The 18,338-nt window shown below is 39.5% G+C and overlaps 1 protein-coding gene across 8 annotated transcripts in view; it reads right to left on the bottom strand.

The window, feature by feature from the left end:
• The window catches only part of igsf9bb (immunoglobulin superfamily, member 9Bb), a 135,449-nt gene that overhangs the window by 26,408 nt on the left and 90,703 nt on the right, over window positions 1-18,338 (bottom strand). For 5 of the 8 annotated variants that reach the window (XM_082141105.1, XM_082141107.1, XM_082141109.1 and 2 more), the window contains exons 7-13: window positions 17,585-17,730; window positions 12,615-12,757; window positions 11,027-11,167; window positions 10,794-10,910; window positions 10,554-10,704; window positions 8,361-8,484; window positions 1,512-1,687 (exon numbers count right to left, since the gene is read on the bottom strand). In XM_082141105.1, the coding sequence (XP_081997231.1) occupies window positions 1,512-1,687; window positions 8,361-8,484; window positions 10,554-10,704; window positions 10,794-10,910; window positions 11,027-11,167; window positions 12,615-12,757; window positions 17,585-17,730 (998 nt within the window). The remainder of the gene's footprint in view (window positions 1-1,511; window positions 1,688-8,360; window positions 8,485-10,553; window positions 10,705-10,793; window positions 10,911-11,026; window positions 11,168-12,614; window positions 12,758-17,584; window positions 17,731-18,338) is intronic. The other 3 variants (XM_082141106.1, XM_082141108.1, XM_082141110.1) reach the window with 1 other exon arrangement.

The following is an 18,338-nucleotide window of genomic DNA, read 5'->3' as shown; positions in this document are numbered from 1 at the left end:
TCAATTTAATGCATCCTTGCTGAAACTGCTGAGCCTAACTGTCTAACTAACGATAAATGTGCTAGTAATTTAAGTATTTGTTGCTAGTATTAGTATTTTTTCTAGTAGCGTTTTTGGCAACACTTTACTTAAAGCCTTTATGTATGATGCGTTATAAATGTATTCATAATGTGCATTATAATGCATTATATGTTTTTTATAAATAATTGTAACCAAAGTTATAAAGCATTATAATATTTGCAGATGAATTGTTAAATCTGAAATTGGTTGTTTGTCATGATGTGTTATACTTTCTAAAGCATTGGGACACCTGACCATTACACCAACAGGGACTTAAATCACATTGTATTCTAAATACATAGACATTAATATGGAGTTGGGTCCAACCTTTGCAGCTTTAACAGCTTCCACTCTTCTGGGAAGGCTTTCCACAATAATTTGGAGATTTTCTGGGGGAATTTTTTCCCATTCAACCAACAGAGCATGGATGAAATAGTCAAAAGGTCTAAATGGACCTTGCTTTTTCTCACAGTCACAGTCATGCTGGAATAGAAAAGGGCCTTCCCCAAACTGTTTCCACAAAGTTGGAAGCATAGTATTGTCCAAAATGTCTTGGTATGCCGAAGCATTAAGATTTCCCTTCACTGGAAGTAAGGGGCCTAGCCCTAACCCCTAAAAAATAGCTCCATGCCATTATCCCTCCTTCACCAAACTATACAGTTGCCAGATGGCAGTCAGGCAGGTAAAGTTTAACTGACATCTGTCAAATCCAGATTCACCCATCAGACTGCCAAACAGAGAAGCGCGATTCATCACTTCACAGAACATGCATCCAGAGTTCAGTGGCAGCGTGCTTTACATCCCTCCATCCGATGCTTGTAATTGTACTTGATGATGAGGCTTGTATGCTGCTCAGCCATGAAAACCCATTCCATGATATTAATGCCAGTGGAAGTTTGGAACTCTTGACGACTTTTACGCACCATGCGCCTCAGCCCTCAGTGACTTCGCTCTGTGACATTACATGGTCTTCTTCTTTGTGGATGAGTTGCTGCTGTTACTAAACGCTTTCCAATAATACAACTTACAGTTGCACGCAGAATATCTAGCAGGGATGAAATTTGACAAACTGGCATCCTATACACAGTACCATGGTTGAAATCACTGAGATCTTCAAAACGACCCATTTTTTTCACACGTTTGTAAATGCAGACTGCATGGCTAAGTGGTTGATTTCATACAGCTGTGGCAATGGCAATTCAATAATTAATAGGTGTGTCCCAATACTTTTGTCCATAGTGTATATAACATGGTGTAATATAGTTAGGATCAAGAATCTGTTGCTTCTTTAGAAGTACTAAAATAAATCAGTAAGGAATCAGAATTGTTAAGAGTCAGAATTTCAATTTTAATCGCTAAATTCTTAGCGTTTCTATCCCTACTATAAAATGGACTTCTGTCAGGGCAGAGATGAACTTGTCATTGAATGTTGGATTGCACGGGTGACCAACCTAGTGTGTTCACAGTGACGACCTCGCTGAACGGGCCCGTCCCCAGCTTGTTCTGGGCCAGGACACTGAATTGGTAGGCCGTCTCGGGCTCCAGGCCTTGCACCAGGAGCCAGTGCTGCCCGCTGGGCACAGGCATGGACAGCCAGTCATGCGGTCCTAACTGCTCCCTCTTCACCCTGCAGGAGGAGTCACATGCACAGATGGAAAAAGTTGTCATGCATGCACATACGCTTGGATAATGATTATCACGTCGCTCACAACACTGATGAGAGCGCTGCCTGCAGCTTGACGGAAAAAGACAGCTTGTTTGGCTCAGTGTGAGTGCTCAGTGATATCCAATAATACAAAAAATTCCCAGAGGAAATCCTGAAGAATGCAACTGCGTTTTCAACCGCTGATCTTTACAAAAAAATCTTCATACATCTTCAGTGTGCCTTGGCCTCCCTACAACCCTTTTATCTGGCTCTCTTGGGAATGACCTATGGCTTGAAATGAGTCAATTGTATGGACAATACATCTCTTACAAGGAAACAGTAAGAATGACAGCAATGTTGTGGATAAGTGGAATAGAAAGAATGTTTGGTCACACTTTAGAATAGCGTCCAATTCTCACTATTAACTAACCATTAACCACAACGTTTGCAATAAACTCCTTATTACAGCTTATTAATAGTTAGTAAGGTAGTTGTTAAGTTTGGGTATTGGGTAGGATTAAGGGATGAAGAATATCGTCATGCAGAATAAGGCATTAATATGTGCTTTATAAGTACTAATAAACAGCCATTGTCCTAGTAATATGCATGCTAATAAGCAACTAGTTAATAGTGAGAATTGGACCCTAAACGATCACTGTATATTTTAACATTTCGTTTTTTAGCTACAGAAGCCAGTGACATCATGCCCTATAGCACACATCCGTTGCAAGTGTGACTGCATCTACAACCAGTAATCTGATACACTACTGCTCTTGGCATGCATGGAATGACGCCTGACGGATGTCTTATTGTTCCTATTGGTGTGAGTCATAATATTCCACTGAGGTATAATTGATCACTTCCTCTATGCCCTTATAACATGAGAGTTCACAGGCTCTTGAGATGTGTGTTATTCACAGCATCTCAGCGGTCGCTCAGCACCTCTCCTGCAATACACAGGAAGTAGCAGGAACACGCCAACTATCTGCGTCAACGAGGTTGACGGAAGCTGTTGTTTAATCTCACGTGGGTCACCTTTAAAGGCCATTCACACACAACCTTTAAAGCATGAGTCACACTGCCCAATGTTTCAAATGACACCTTTAGTCAGCTCTTGGCACAGGCCTCCGATCGTTTGGGTACCTGTGGTGGACACATCAGGCCAGAGGATAATGATGGTCAAAAAGAAGTTTGATGCAGAAAGATGAGGGAGACCTGGCCCTTGGGTGAGGATTAACATGTTTTGTTATCCTCCGGAGGGCCTTCTATTCTTCTTGAGCTTATGCCTGTGTAATTGCTGCATTAGTGGAAGGACTCAAGTTGGTACTTGGTACAGACTATGAAGAAATGCTGAGCGCATACAGACCCAGTTTCCTCATATATGATATCGATCTGTCAGCAAAAATAGCATTGAAACTGAATTTATTTCTGATCTTGGCAATGTACATGGAAATACATTTATTGTCAGTGTTTTTCAATCTTAAAGCCACGTTGTTTTATTCATCCTCTGCATGTAGAAGACTAATATGTATATATATAAAATATAAGGTGTAATTATTCAGCCAAAGTTAAACAATGTATACTGCTACCTCTCCATTTTTTTAACAATTTCCAAAGAAATTACCACAAGCACTCATATGTACAATACTAAAAAAGAAAAAAAGCCTCAAGACTTTAATAATATGTCGGATTTGAGAAGAAAATTTGAAATTGGGCACCACAAATGTATATATAAACAATACCAATCAAAAGTTTGGGGTTGGTACAATTTTTTAATTTTTTTATTAATAGTTTTATTCAGCAAGGATTCATTAAAAGCGGGAGTAAAGAATTGTAATTTTGTTCAAAACATTTCTATTTCACATAAAAGCAGTAAGAATGAAAAAAATATATATAATAAACGTTTTAGATTGATTTCTGAAGGATCATTTGACACTGAAGACTGGAGAAATGGCTGCTGAAATTTGAGCTTTGCCATTGTCACGTATCCAGTCACCACACCAGCTCTGTCACCTCTACCGCACTACACTTCCCAGCATCCTTCATGCTTCCCACCTGCACACCATCAGCCATCACCGAATTACATCAGCACCTGCACCTCATCATCAGCACTCCCCCTGCACGCTCTTGTCTGGTCTCGTCTATATGAACACCTTAAGACTGATTACATGTACCTTACCTGTTCTGTGGAAACCTTACCTGTCTTCTGCCATCCGTCACCTACCCTTTGTCTGCGTCTGGAACTGTCATCTGCAAATAGAGACATTCGTTCACAGCAAGCTAAGTCATCCTTCATCTGTTCTTCGTCCATCATACCACCAGTCTGCATTCCTGTTCAGTTCGGTGTATCTGTCCAATAAACTCTATGTTTGAAGTCTTACCTGTCTGCATCCTTCTGTTCTGTGACAGAAGACCAGACCATAAACAAAGTATGGGCGTTTCCTGCATCAATCAAAACCCAACTGATCATCTGATAACCTGTTTCCAGGATGGCCGCCCGATTGAAGAATATATGAAAGAGTTCCTAGAAATTTCACACCAGGTCAACTGGACAGATGATGTCCTAAATAAAACTAGGTTAACTCGCACAATACCTGGATCATGTGCTGTTGTTGAGCGGTTCAGCCTTCACCGTGGGTGAGGCTGATGATGACATTGCCACTCAACCACCATCACCAGCCATCTTTCTCACCAGACCGCCTGCATATCTTCACCATGCCTGCCCAACCTGAGTTTCGTCACGTCAGGCCTGCACAGCCTCAGCTTCACGTCACACCAATCAAGCCTGAATGTCTTCACGTCAGGTCTGCCCAGCCTGAGCTTCGTCACGTCATGCCAGTCAAGCCTGAGATTCTTCATCATGCCTATCAAGCCTGAATGTCTTCACGTCATGCCTGGCCAGCATGAACTTTGTCACATAATGCCACAGGGATGGCCGCCGCCTCGCCTCCCAAGCCTTTGGCAAAGATGACCACCGCCTCACCGCCTGAGCCCTTGGCAAGGATGGCCACCGCCTGAGCCCTCGGCAAAGATGCCCGCCGCTTCACCGCTTGAGCCCTCGGCAAAGATGGCCACCACCTCACCGCCTGAGCCCTCAGCCAGGATGGCCGCCGTCATGTCAGAGCCTGTCCCAAGACCTGTTCATCGACCTGTTCCAAGACCTGTCCCTGAGTCTGTTCTCGAATCTGTTCCTGAGCCTGTATCTGTTCCTGGGCCTGAGTGTGAGCCCATAGATCCGCCCAAGAAAATGTTGGGGGGGAGCTATGGGTCCCTGGCCAGAATGGCCAAACCTGAGTCCCAGAGAAAGCCACGATGGCTGACCCTCCCTCCGTCCGTCCGTCCGTCCGTCCGGGTAGACTCCTTGTATTCCGCCTGCCTTCTCCAGCCTTTCACCACTCCTTCCAGCCCTTCGCCTGCCCCTCATCCTCCTGAACCTCCCCCTCATCCTCCTGAACCTCCCCACCTCCTTCAGCATTTGGGTCCATCTATGGCGCGAGGTCACACCTTCCGGGAGGGGGAGGTACTGTCACGTATCCAGTCACCACACCAGCTGTCACCTCTACCGCACTACACTTCCCAGCATCCATCATGTTTCCCACCTGTACACCATCAGCCATCACCTAATTACATCAGCACCTGCACCTCATCATCAGCACTCCCTATAAAGAGACACTTCTCCTGCACTCCATTGTCTGGTCTCGTCTATACAAACACCTTAAGACCGATTACATGTACCTTACCTGTTCTGTGAAAACCCTACCTGTCTTCTGTCATCCGCCATCCATCACCTGCCCTTCGTCTGCGTCTGGAACCATCATCTGCAAATAGAGACATTCGTTCACAGCAAGCTAAGTCATCCTTCATCTGTATCTGTCCAATAAACTCTTTGTTTGAAGTCTTACCTGTCTGAATCCTTCTGTTCTATGACAGCCAGTGCAGGAATAAATAGTATTTTATGATATATTAAAATTGTAATCATATTTCACAATATTGCTGTTTTTAATGTATTTTGATAAATGCAGCCTGGGTGAGCATAAGACACTTCTTTCAAAAACATTCAAAAATCGTACCGACCCCCAGACTTTTGAATGGTAGTCTATACATGTATATGCAGTATGCCTATATATATATAAACTTCCCCTTGCATCTCATATAATCTCTAGACTTTCCCCTCTTTTTCTCCATATGTGTCTCAGACTACATTTCATGACCATTTATAGCTCGAAAAGGACTGAAATCTGTCTCCAGGGCTTGTAACAGTCTAAGGCCATGTCCACACTAATACGTTTTCGTTTGAAAACGCATCTTTTTCTCTCCGTTTTGGCCTTTCGTCCACACTGAGACGGCGTTTTTATTAATGAAAACGAAGCTTTTTGAAAACGCACTCCAAAGCGTATACATTTGAAAACGCTGTTTTTGCGTCGTAGTGTGGACTGTGAAACCGGAGGGATTTAAAAACGATGATGTAAATTTAGTCATGTGACGCATATTGTACCAATAGATATTTATGTTTATACCAGTATTGTGCCTGTTATGTGCTATTCACGTTCACACTGTTGCTAAAAAATATTCTACATTGCACACTCTTCATATCACAGTCCTGCAAAGATGACAGAATTTAGCCTACTCACATATGTTTGCTGTCCTGCGGTGATACATGAGTTAGACCAAACATATGGTGTCTGCGTGCGACCTGGACGCATCAGTGAATGGTGAGATATTTTACTAAATAAAATTATCCTGTCAGAAGAATTGCGCGATAACTTCATTATTTATTTTTCCATCTGAATCATATCAGTGAGCTTTTGTGGGGTTTTACACATGCGCAGTAAAGGTGAATTGAGCGTTTTCAGGCGTTTCCGAAAACGCTTGAAAACGCTAGTGTGGACGGAGAGCGTTTCTAAACGAAAACGCCGTTTTCAAATGTATCCGGATTAATGTAGACGTAGCCTAAACCTGTTCATGCTACATTCCCATTTAACATGGCTGACATCTGTTACCAGGTGTGACATTGCAAAAATATGTTCTAAAAAGAGTAAGTAGCAAAGATACTATTTAAAGGAGCTTTAAAGACAAATGATTGAGATGTTCTTGCTCGTACCCATCGAAGCAAACAAAAAGCATGTGTCATTCTATAGGGGCAGGAGCACAGAGAGCTATAGAATGCTGATATTCCGGGTGAATATCGCAGAGGACAGCGCCAAAGAAGGAGCAGAATCACAGGGATGCAGAAGCACTGGCATGGGCGGCAGAGAGATGAAGAGAGGCGAAGGAGACGAACGTGCTGAGCCAGAAGCGAGAGTTTGTTAATAACAAAAGCCTCCACAACCTATAATCTCCTTTAAACCTGATTGTCACCTTACCAGAGCAAGTAATGGGAACTTATAAAATTGTTACAGTAAATACTTACTTGCAATTGTTGGCTCTCTGCATACGGTTACAATATCAAAAACTGTTTAGCACTGAACTGCGAGAAGGCACAAGACAAATCTTTATATTAATAAATGCTTTTCATACATCACATATCTCAGAATCTATCATAGTTCAGAATCTATCAGGGCTTAATAAATTCTGTATGTGCAAAGTGCAAACTGGAGGTTCACAGCACCTGCCAAACATGTGCAGTTCAATAAGCTTATAATTTTTTTTTAATTAGCATCTGAAAAGTTATATTATACTTCAACATCATTGTTTAGAACTTAATTTGATGTTTTGATGTATGTTAACTCACCCTCATGTCATTCCATTGTATTAAGAGACATTTCTCAAAATATATTTTTTTGTGTTTCACAAAAGAAATAAAGTCATACATGTTTGGAAAGACATGACAGTGAGAGAAAATAAAGTAGAGAATCTTTCATTATTGAGTGAACTATACCTTATTTTTCTTACAGTATGAATGGGTCTGTATATATGAATGTAAACATGAAAATATATAGCTGCCTTTATATTTTAGGAAGGGGGTCACTGTGATATTGTATATATTAACATACTGTAAATGTGGCTTCCATAACTATAATCAGCAGTAGACTGTTCCTTCTAAATCACATGAACATGCCATTATTTTTAGTGTGCTGAAGTGATTAAAAAGCAGTCGAACTGCACACAACACCAAAATGGTCTTGTCATCTTAATAAGGTACTTTGCATGCAGCTCGACTCATAACAACTCCGTAGAGGGATTTTACTGCCTGATCATTCCATTCCAATTCTATCGTTATGAGCCAGATTAACATGGCCAGCATGCTAGGGAACTGCTCATAGAGGGGGGAAAAAGCTCAAAGAAAACAGTGGATCTGGACTAGTCATGAAATGATTATCTTTGTTCAAGACTTTCCTGGAAAAAATTATTTGGAAGTTATGAACAGGACTTTAAAGAACAAACTAGAATCTAGATTGTATTTTATTCATTATATAAACTATAAAAATTCCTAACCATGATGCTCTATACCCAAAAGTATCTCCATAACATTTTAGCTGCACTGCCATTAATATTAAAAGTATGGAAGGCCCTGCTGGTCATCTCACCCCTTGGGGGAAAGGTTTTGCCCCGTCCCACACCGTGCCCCCAGATGTAGCAGCCTCACAGCAGCAGCAGAGCTCAGGTCAACAGTTAGGAAAAGAAGCAGAAAGCAAAGCATGCTGGGATGACTCACACATGGCCGTACCAGACTGAGAATGTCTGCTCAAAGCCGCCATCGTAACCAGATTCCCACGAGACGTTGGCCGAGGTCGTCGAGACCGAAACGTGGACTTTGGCGGGGGCGTGTGGGCTTGTGCCTGTGGGAAGAGGACAGCTTGTGTCACACTTGATATAAACACACACTTGTACACAAAAGCTAAAGCAAGGCCACACACATTTAATTTCCTAAAGCGTTGTCTGTAGAAAACCCTCGGTCAGAGCGATTAGATCACTTGTCTTAACACAAACACTTGCGCTAACACAAAACACCAGACACAGTGTGCATCATTTATCCTTTATCTCTTATTCAACAGATAACCGTTAGCTCGTAGGGATGCTTTTGAGTAAAATACTAAGACACTGAAACATTTCAACAGTATGAGTCCTCTCACAGCATATAATATCCATCAGAGACCCGACCTACCGAAGGACTTTTATACAGAGAGCTTTTTGTAAGGAATTCACTGAATAGCTAAAAGAGAAAACCTACAATTTAGCCTAGCAGCTGCTGATCAGGGACTCAACAAAGATTATTTAACTGACAGCTTCACTGAAGCTACACAAATCCAAACAGTGTCCAATGGCACAGTGGATATGACAGGGCAGTGGGCAGCAATATACAGTAAGGACTTAGCTGGCAGGGTTGTTTTACAGCTGCACAGGTTGCTAATAAAAATAGACCATGGCAACATTAGCATTTGTACTACTCACCTCAGTTAAATCTATAAAATAAGCATGTGCATATACTGCATGTAAGACACGGCAGCAGCTGCTGTTAATAATAGCAATACAAGTAATCTTTACACCAAAACAAAGTATGTTTAAAGTGATGTGCTTCACATGAGCAGACCGGCAGAATACGACTCCCTTTTACTCAGTACCTGTCTACTTTTTTCAAAATACATTAAACAATATGCCTTGGTAAAATAGGGTACCAACAGATATAAGTATAAACAAGGTTCCCATAGTTTTTAACCAATTAATTTCCTTTTTGCTTGAGATACTGTATAAGGATTGAGAAACTGGATAAGGATGTTTTTTATTATTATTTGGATTCAGACCATTCGCAAACAAGTCATGAACCTGTTGGACCAAAACCTTGAAAGAACAATTTGCACAAAGTTTTAGTGAATAGCAGTTATTGTTGAAACTAAAAATAAAACTATTGAATTTGTTTCTTTTTTCTTCTTCTTTTTTTGGGGGGGTAATTCAAAATAAATAAAACTGAAATAAAATAAAATATTAAATAAAATCTATAATATATACATATTATATAAAATCATATCAGAATAAAACTAGAAAAATTTATGTGGACATATATTTCAATTACTTTTAAAAAAAATTCCCTTTTCATGACCATGGGAACCCAGAGTCAAAAACCACAGTCGTCCAACAAAATATAAACAAAATGATGCACCTTTAAAAAAGTAACAGTCCACAAAGACCTTGTTGAAATCATTGGATTCTGTGTATCATTCAGCATTGAGATTTATAATGCATGCAAAGTACTCTGTCCATCACTTTGTATTATATGAAATGGTCGGTTGGTCCTCACTTAACACAAGAAGGCTCAAACATTGGTTGATCTTTGTGTATAAATCAATAACTGGACATACTCCTTCATATTTAACTACACTCTTAACACCTAGTAGATCTGAATACAAGCTAAGATCAAGTACAGTAGATACATACTGTATGATGTTCCACAAACTAAAACAGAGTTTGGCAAAACCGCTTTTAGTTACAGTGCTCCAAATTCATGGAATGAGTTGCAAAAACAGCTAAAACTGCAGGTTTTTATTTCACATACTGAATTCAAGTCCTACCTAAATAAAATGTATCATCATGTTTGTGATTGTTTTAAATAGTGATTTTCTATATATTTTTATATTTCTGTGCATCCCTGTCTGTTTGTTGCTTGTTGTCTGTTAAAGTGTATCCTCTATGTGCTGCCTTCTTGGCCAGGGCTCACTTGTAAAAGAGATTGTAATCTCAATGTGATTTTCTTCCCTGGTAAAATAAAAGTAAATAAATAAATAATAAATAACAGGGTTGAGTCTGTATGATGTAATATGATCAAAGAACATTGCTGTATGGAAGAATGACGTTATTGCAAGTAAAGTTTGTGCATGATGAAGTTGCACCATTTGTCTCCTACGCCTCCTACCGATTACTAGGAGGTGCGTGCTGGCAGTGATGCTCGTGGCGACATTGGAGGCGACACACTCCCACTCCCCATGGTCCTCCTTGCTGAGAGATTTGAACTGTAAGCTGCCTCTTGGTAGGACGTTGTGCTTGCTTCTGCTGGGCTTCCCTACCTTCTCCAATAAAAGAAAACAGTTCTAGCAAGCGGTTCAGTTGGGTTGACAATGATACAGGATCCTCCTCAAGGATTGTTAAGGCTTACCTTTCTCCATGTAATGTTGGGGAATGGGTCTCCTTCTGCCTCACAGGGGATGACCAGCTCTCGACCAGCCTCCTGCCTGTACTCCCCTCCAGGAACCACCAGAAATTTGGGTGGGTCCTATACATCGCCAAACACCACGTTATATTGATGCAAATTGATGACGTAATAAAAAAAAATTTTTTAAAAAAAAGGAAAGTACAGCTTAAATAAATACTACAAGTGTTATTCTTTACCTTTAGCACCAGGGGGGCGGGAGGGGACTGTCCCATTGTACCGAGGCTATTGTAAGGCACGCAGGTGTAGGTGCCGAGAGAGTCCTCTGTCACCTCAGACACTCGAATGCTCCCATCTTCCATTTGGCTCCAGCCAGGGTACTGCAACAAAGAGAAAAGTCCCATCACACCCAGCATACACAACCAGAGCAAAACCATTTCCTGAAGTTCAAACAGTACAGCATGATGATTGCAACGCCAAGGTTTTGATGCCCAAATTTGATTCCCAGGGAATGCACAAACTGATAGATTTTGTACACAGCCGTTCACATTTTTGTGGTCAGTAAGATTTTTCTCTTATGCTCTCTTATGCTCACTAAGCCTGCATTTATTTTTAATATATTTTAAAATGTCATTTATTCTTAGCAAAGCTTAATTTTCAGCATCATTACTCTAGTCTTCAGTGTCACATGATCCTTTAGAAATCATTCTAATATGCTGATTTGGAGAAAATATTCTAAATGTCATCAATGCACACACAAAAAAAAAGCTTTGCTGCTTAATATTTTTGTGGAAACCGTGATACATCTTTTCGAGGATCCTTTGATACATATAAAGTTCAAAAGATCAGAAGTTATTTAAAAATGAAATCTTAACATTATGAATCTCTTTACCATCACTTTTGATCAATTTAATGTGTCCTTGCTGAATTAAAGTATTACCTTCTTCTTCTTCTAAAAATAAATAAATAAACTTAATAAGCCCAAACTTTTTAACTTTAGTGTATTTTGAATAGAATGTAAATTCCTTTAGATAAAAGCATCCATTGCATGCACAATTACATGTACAATGTAAAAATTGCAAATTCAATAATCGCACTCGGTATAATCACAGTATGAAAATCTAAATCAATACTCTGTGAAATCATCTGCAATCAATTTGAGTGTAATGGACACACTGAATAATATCACTTATGTATGAATGTACTAAAAAGTGGAGGGGACATATTATGAACCTCATTAGCTTAGATCATGAATATTAATTAGGTGATGTAACAATTGCCTAGTCCTTGCTGAAAGGCAGGTACAGTAAGTGGGTGTTAACCATAACCAACTAGTAGACCGTTTAGTATAAAAGTCATCATTTCACAAGGCTGGGTACAGCTTTTTCTTCATACTGTATCAGAAACGCCACCAAAAATTGGGGGAACAAGCTTTTAAATTGACTAAAACCCCCTTGTTATAATGGTTGCTACACCAGTACAGCTTTTGCATTCAGTGAAATGTATGAAGTGGATTTGCTCTCAGTGCTCTTGGGATGTAACATGATAAGCCTACACATTTTCAGCTGCATGGACACTATCCTTTAAAGCCACTTGCATTGAGGAGGAACAGGCTTTGAGAATGAAAGTGATTTCCTGTTCCTTCATTAGGGTCAGTTATTCCCCACTTGGCTTTACTGAAGAAGAGCCAGTGTTCTTTGTCTGTGCGAGACTATGAGATCAATGTAACCTGTGAATGAAACCCATCTCACACAGCTGTGAGAGATCGTTGAGGCCCATGTGACAGCATCTGTGAAAACACTGAGATCATTGTCCAGCTGGACTCACCTTCTCTATCCGCAGAGGCAGGCCATCTTTTTTCCACTTCACTGAAGTGACAGGCGGGTTGGCATCCACCGGGCAGCGGATGTACCCCGGCAGTCCGATGGCCACGTAAATAACGGGCGGCATGTTTACCACACGGGCAGGGTCTACAGGACACAATGATAGTAGAAACATTAAATACAGCATAAAAGCTGTGCTGTTATAAAATTAGAAATTGAGGGTTTTGTGCATTGTTAAACTGTCTGACAGATGAGATGAGTTTGTACTGGATTACTCTGAGCAATTAGTCTGAAACATTTAGCACAAATCCTCTGAATGAGTCAACTATTGATGAAGAAATACACTAATAAGGAACTGCTTGAAATCAGTGTGTGAGATGAGACAAAAAGATCTGAACTAGCTCTAGACTATTACTCAGCTAATTGGAGTACAGTACAGTAAGTGCCTTGGGAACAGATGGGATAAAATTAGCTACAGCCTACATAACTGAAATACAATATTGTTTTTATATTTTCAAAAGAAATATGAGTGGTGTTTACCCATGTAAAACTCTACAAAACATAGACAGTTGAAAAGACATGGCTAGGATCTTGTGCATTTTTTTTTAGTTTTTTATTGAGAGAGCCTGAAAAACAAAAAAGACCCCAAATTCTTATGAAATTCTGGTCACTAGATAGTTGACTAAACAGGCAGCATGTACTGTAGTATAAGGCACTTTCTAAGGAAAGTGGTTTAAGATCAGCTTCAAACCATAACATCATGTCTAATGATATAAACAATTTCAAGCAAGCCTTAGATATAACTAAACAATGTGTGACGATGTTTATTTCACTGTAGAACTGGCGTTTGAGTAGATAGATAGATAGATAGATAGATAGATAGATAGATAGATAGATAGATAGATAGATAGATAGATAGATAGATAGATAGATAGATAGATAGATAGATAGATAGATAGATAGATAGATTGATTGATTCGGAAGTTTGGGTTCAGATTTACAAAAAATAAAAATAAACAAGGATGCATTAAATTAATCAAAAGTGACAGTAAAAACATTTATAATGATACAAAATTGTTATATTCATCAAATAATCGTGAAAAACTTCATCGTGGTTTTCACAAAAAAAATATTAACTGTTTTTAACATTGATGATAACAATAAGAAATGTTTCTTGCATACCAAATCAGCATATTAGTATAATTTTGGAAGAATCTCGTAACACTGAAGACTGGAATAATGATGCTGAAAAGTCAGCTTTGCCATCATGGGAATAAATTACATTTTACAATATATTGAAATAGAACAGTTATTTTGAATTGTAATAATATTTTACAATATAACTTTGTTTTTGATTAAATGAATGCAACCTTGGTGAGCAAAAGCGATACAAAAAAACTAAAAAAATCTAACCATCTCCAAACTTTTGAATGGTAGTGTAAATAAATAAACAGTCCATCAGACATGGTTTTATTATTTGAATCAACTGCATATATACACAGTATATACACATATTGTATTTGCTGCCTTCAAAAAACAACCAGATGTTGTGAAAAGCCACTATTAATAGTGTTTTCACCAGTTCCCGAAAAATTAGCAAGAGGATGATTTCTGATTACTTTTTCCTTCATTATATTGTATAAACCACATCTAAAGCAAAGAGTCTCAAAAATGCTGTAAAAGAGATTCAGTCGCGTGTGACTCATAAATCACTGTCTTTCATTAGTGAAGACACCAGCCAACCGCAGCATTCTGGAGAGCGAGAGGGAGCGGCGCTCCGAAATGAACACTTTGAAGAAATCCACTGCTCCATCTTAATGCTTAGCAAAGTACCCGGGTCTATTTTTAGCACAAGTGGAGCTATGGGATGGGATGGCGGGAGGAGTGGACCAGAAAGAAGTGTGGAGTTGAAAAAAGAACAGAATAAAAGGGAGTCGTGAGGACGTAAGGACAGGATTGCTGAGGATAAGAAAAGAAAAGGAGAAGGAGGTGGGGAAAAGGAGCAGACCTGCAATGCCGTCAGCTGTCTAGCGGGGCCGCCAGCGCCCACGCTAACAGCCTGCCGGAGTGTCTGCAGGTGACGTCACTGCAGAGAAGAGGGTTTCCACACAGGATGATGTCATCCCTTTACATTCCCCCCTCCCTTTTTTCACTTACTGTCAAATACACTTTCTCTGCGCCTCTGCTCGCTACACACATGGGCGGCCAGACTATGTGCCGGTGGATGAGACGGCTTTAGAAAACAGGTGAACATTTCTGCAGTCTGTCCCTCTCTGGGAATTCTGGTATGATGTAATCCCTTTCCGCCACTTCAACCGAGCCAAGCCTGTCCGACACAGGCTGATCTGCTTCCTCTGAGCGAGGGAATTTGAAATGTCTGTTACCTTGGATACCACAGCCAATTTGCAGTGCTCATTCCTGTCACTATTTACTGCAAATGCAACATGTTTGTGTGTTTTCCCCTGCTTTTTTTCCAACAACGTCTAGAAAAGCCTCTACACGCTGGTTCTTTGCATCAGTCTATCGGAGAGGAGGACGTGAGCCATGACTGAGTAATCTGCTAGCTTACCGACTCAAGGTCACTGTTTCAATTCTGCTCCAGACTCCGGGGACAGAAGGCCATTCCAATCTCTCGGCTGCAAATAGAAAGCGTCAGCCTACCCAACAGCGGCAGTTGAGGCTAATGCACCCTCATGCCCATATATTGAGATGGAATACGCTGGGAGACTAAAGTAACCCTTTCATCAATTACAAAAGATCACCATGCAAGAAAAATGATGAAAAGGCCTAATCTGCTAGTGAAGGTTGTTACTTTATTTTCATGCTCAATCCAGTGAGGCCAATGTCACAGAGGATGAAGGAGAATTCATCCTCTATTACATCATGTATGACATTATGTAATACAATAGGCAACTGGGAATTATTGCTTCATCTACAATGATATATACAGTATCTCACAAAAGTGAGTTTTATTATATCTTTTCATAGGACAACACTGAAGAAATGACACTTTGCTACAATGTAAAGTAGTGAGTGTACAGCTTGTATAACAGTGTAAATTTGCTCCAAGATGACCACTGCCTTGCTAAAGAAGCTGAGGGTAAAGGTGATAGACTGGCCAAGCATGTCTCCAGACCTAAACCCTATTGAGCATCTGTGGGGCATCCTCAAACGGAAGGTGGAGGAGCACAAGGTCTCTAACATCCACCAGCTCCGTGATGTCGTCATGGAGGAGTGGAAGAGGACTCCAGTGGCAACTTGTGAAGCTCTGGTGAACTCCATGCCAAGAGTGTTAAGGCAGTGCTGGAAAATAATGGTGGCCACTGGCCACACAAAATATTGACACTTTGGGCCCAATTTGGACATTTTCACTTAGGAGTGTACTACTTTTGTTGCCAGCGGTTTAGACAATAATGGCTGTCTGTTGAGTTATTTTGAGGGGACAGCAAATTTACACTGTTATACAAGCTGTACACTCACTACTTTACATTGTAGCAAAGTGTCATTTCTTTAGTGTTGTCCCATGAAAAGATATAATAAAATATTTAATTTGAGGGGTGTACTCACTTTTGTGAGATACTGTGTGTGTGTGTGTGTGTGTGTGTGTGTGTGTGTGTGTGTGTGTGTGTGTGTGTGTGTGTGTGTGAGTGTGTGTGTGTGTGTGTATATATATATATATATATATATATATATATATATATATATATACATTTGGCCTAGCAAACTTTGTCTTTTTTTTCACATGCTGTTGCAACAACTAGTAAAGTTAGAAAAACTACAACACCACACTGGATCTAGCTAGACCGGAAACAAAACAACCGGCACGCCGCACACACTTGTTTGGGCTTGCGAGCCGGCCAAAGAGTAGTAGGCTAACGTTACGTTTTGAGTGGATGGCGAGTGCGAGACGCCGAAAAGTATGCCAATAAGATTCTGAATGGAAAGTTTACTTTTAAAAAGTTGCCAAACGGTTCCATTGACAAGACCAAAGTGATCTGAGTGTTTTGTCGTTGTGAACTGAGCGATCATCACAGCACGTCCAGTCTGAAATACCACTTGATGGCCAAGCATTCTCTCTGACGCCATTATTTGCTCCAAGTGAGAATGTTAGTGTGAAATTGAACACTACAGTATATGCCAATGTTGTTTTCAATAAAAAAATTGCACAAAGCAAGCATTAAAGCAAGCAAGAGCATTAAAATGAGAAAAAAATTATGGGACAAAAAGAAATCAAGGGACATTTAGAATAGATAAAAATGTGTGATTAATTGCGATTTAACTATGACATTAATGCGATTAATCGCGATAAAATATTTTAATCGTTTGACAGCACTAATATATATAAATATATATAGACCTCCTGATTTAAGTGATTTTGTAAACTTATACTGAATGAAGAAATTACATATGATACGATTATTTTACTATAACAGATTTATTTTAGATGAAGCAGTAATTCCCAGTTGCCTATTGTATAATGTCATAAATAATGACCTATTTTATATCTACATTGGGGTTCCAACATTTGAGATCATACTGAAAATATGGGAATAAAAGGTCCAACTAATTTACAACAAAGTGGAATGATAATGATTACTTGGACACTAATGAAAACATTTTTAGCAAATTTGTGACACTGACAATGTATACAACATTGTTTTAGAAGCACAAGATGCTTTGGATCATCTGAAGCTGATCATCATGTTCAACAAAACAGAAACACTTTCACTTTTGCTCTTAGATTTTTGAGGGGTATGATCAGCTGGATATATTGACAGGAAGTAAAAATACCAAATCGATTCTATTCTGACGTTTCTCACCTACACTCCACAGTATATTTCAGCATCTGCTCGGAGCAATGCAGAGTTTTTTAGGGGCACCAGCAACGGATACATGTTTTCAGATGAAAGACAAAAATCTAATGTCTGTAAGATCTAGCGATGTATCAGCAGATTGCTCCGCAGAATGACTCACAATGCACTGTCAGGTATGCTGATGCAGAAGGTGGGCGGCCAAGGCTGTTACTCGGGCTGCAGGTGTATCTCCCAGCATCCTCAGGTTTCACCTGGGAGATGATGAGTGAACCGTCAATCAGAATACTCACTCTGCGCTTTAGATCACTGGAGAGAGAGAAAGAGACAGAGCTGATTTAACACAAGTAGTATTAATAATTATTCCCACAATTTACATTACTTACAAGTCGTTATTGCCACAAAGAATGGCAAAAATAAAAATAAAATACATATGCTACTGTTCAATAGTTTGGATCAGTAAGATTTATAAAAATAAAAAAAAGTGACGTAAAGACAGTTATAATGTTACAAAAGATTTATATTTCAAATAAATGCTGTTCTCCATCAAATAATCCTTGAAAAATCATTGTTTCCAAAAAAAAATATTATATAGTATAAGAAAACAGTACAGTATAAGTGTTTTCAGTGTTATTAATAAGAAATGCTTCTTGAGCAGCAAATCAGCAAAATAGAATGATTTCTGAAGGATCATGTGACACTGAAGATTGGAGAAATTATGCTGTTGAAAATACATCACCATCACATATTGTAAGATATAAACTGTATTTTATTTTAAATTGTATTAACATTTCACAATATTACTATTTTACTGTATTTTATATCAAATAAATGCTGCCTTGGTGAGTATAACTGACTTATTTCAAAAACATGTATAAAAATTTTACTGACCTCAAACTTTTGAACGTTATTGTACA

Source organism: Leuciscus leuciscus (genome assembly GCF_965113295.1).
Source record: "Leuciscus leuciscus genome assembly, chromosome: 16".
Taxonomy (NCBI): domain Eukaryota; kingdom Metazoa; phylum Chordata; class Actinopteri; order Cypriniformes; family Leuciscidae; genus Leuciscus; species Leuciscus leuciscus.
The sequence above is the reverse complement of the archived record's forward strand: the minus strand, read 5'-3'. Positions and strand labels throughout refer to the sequence as shown.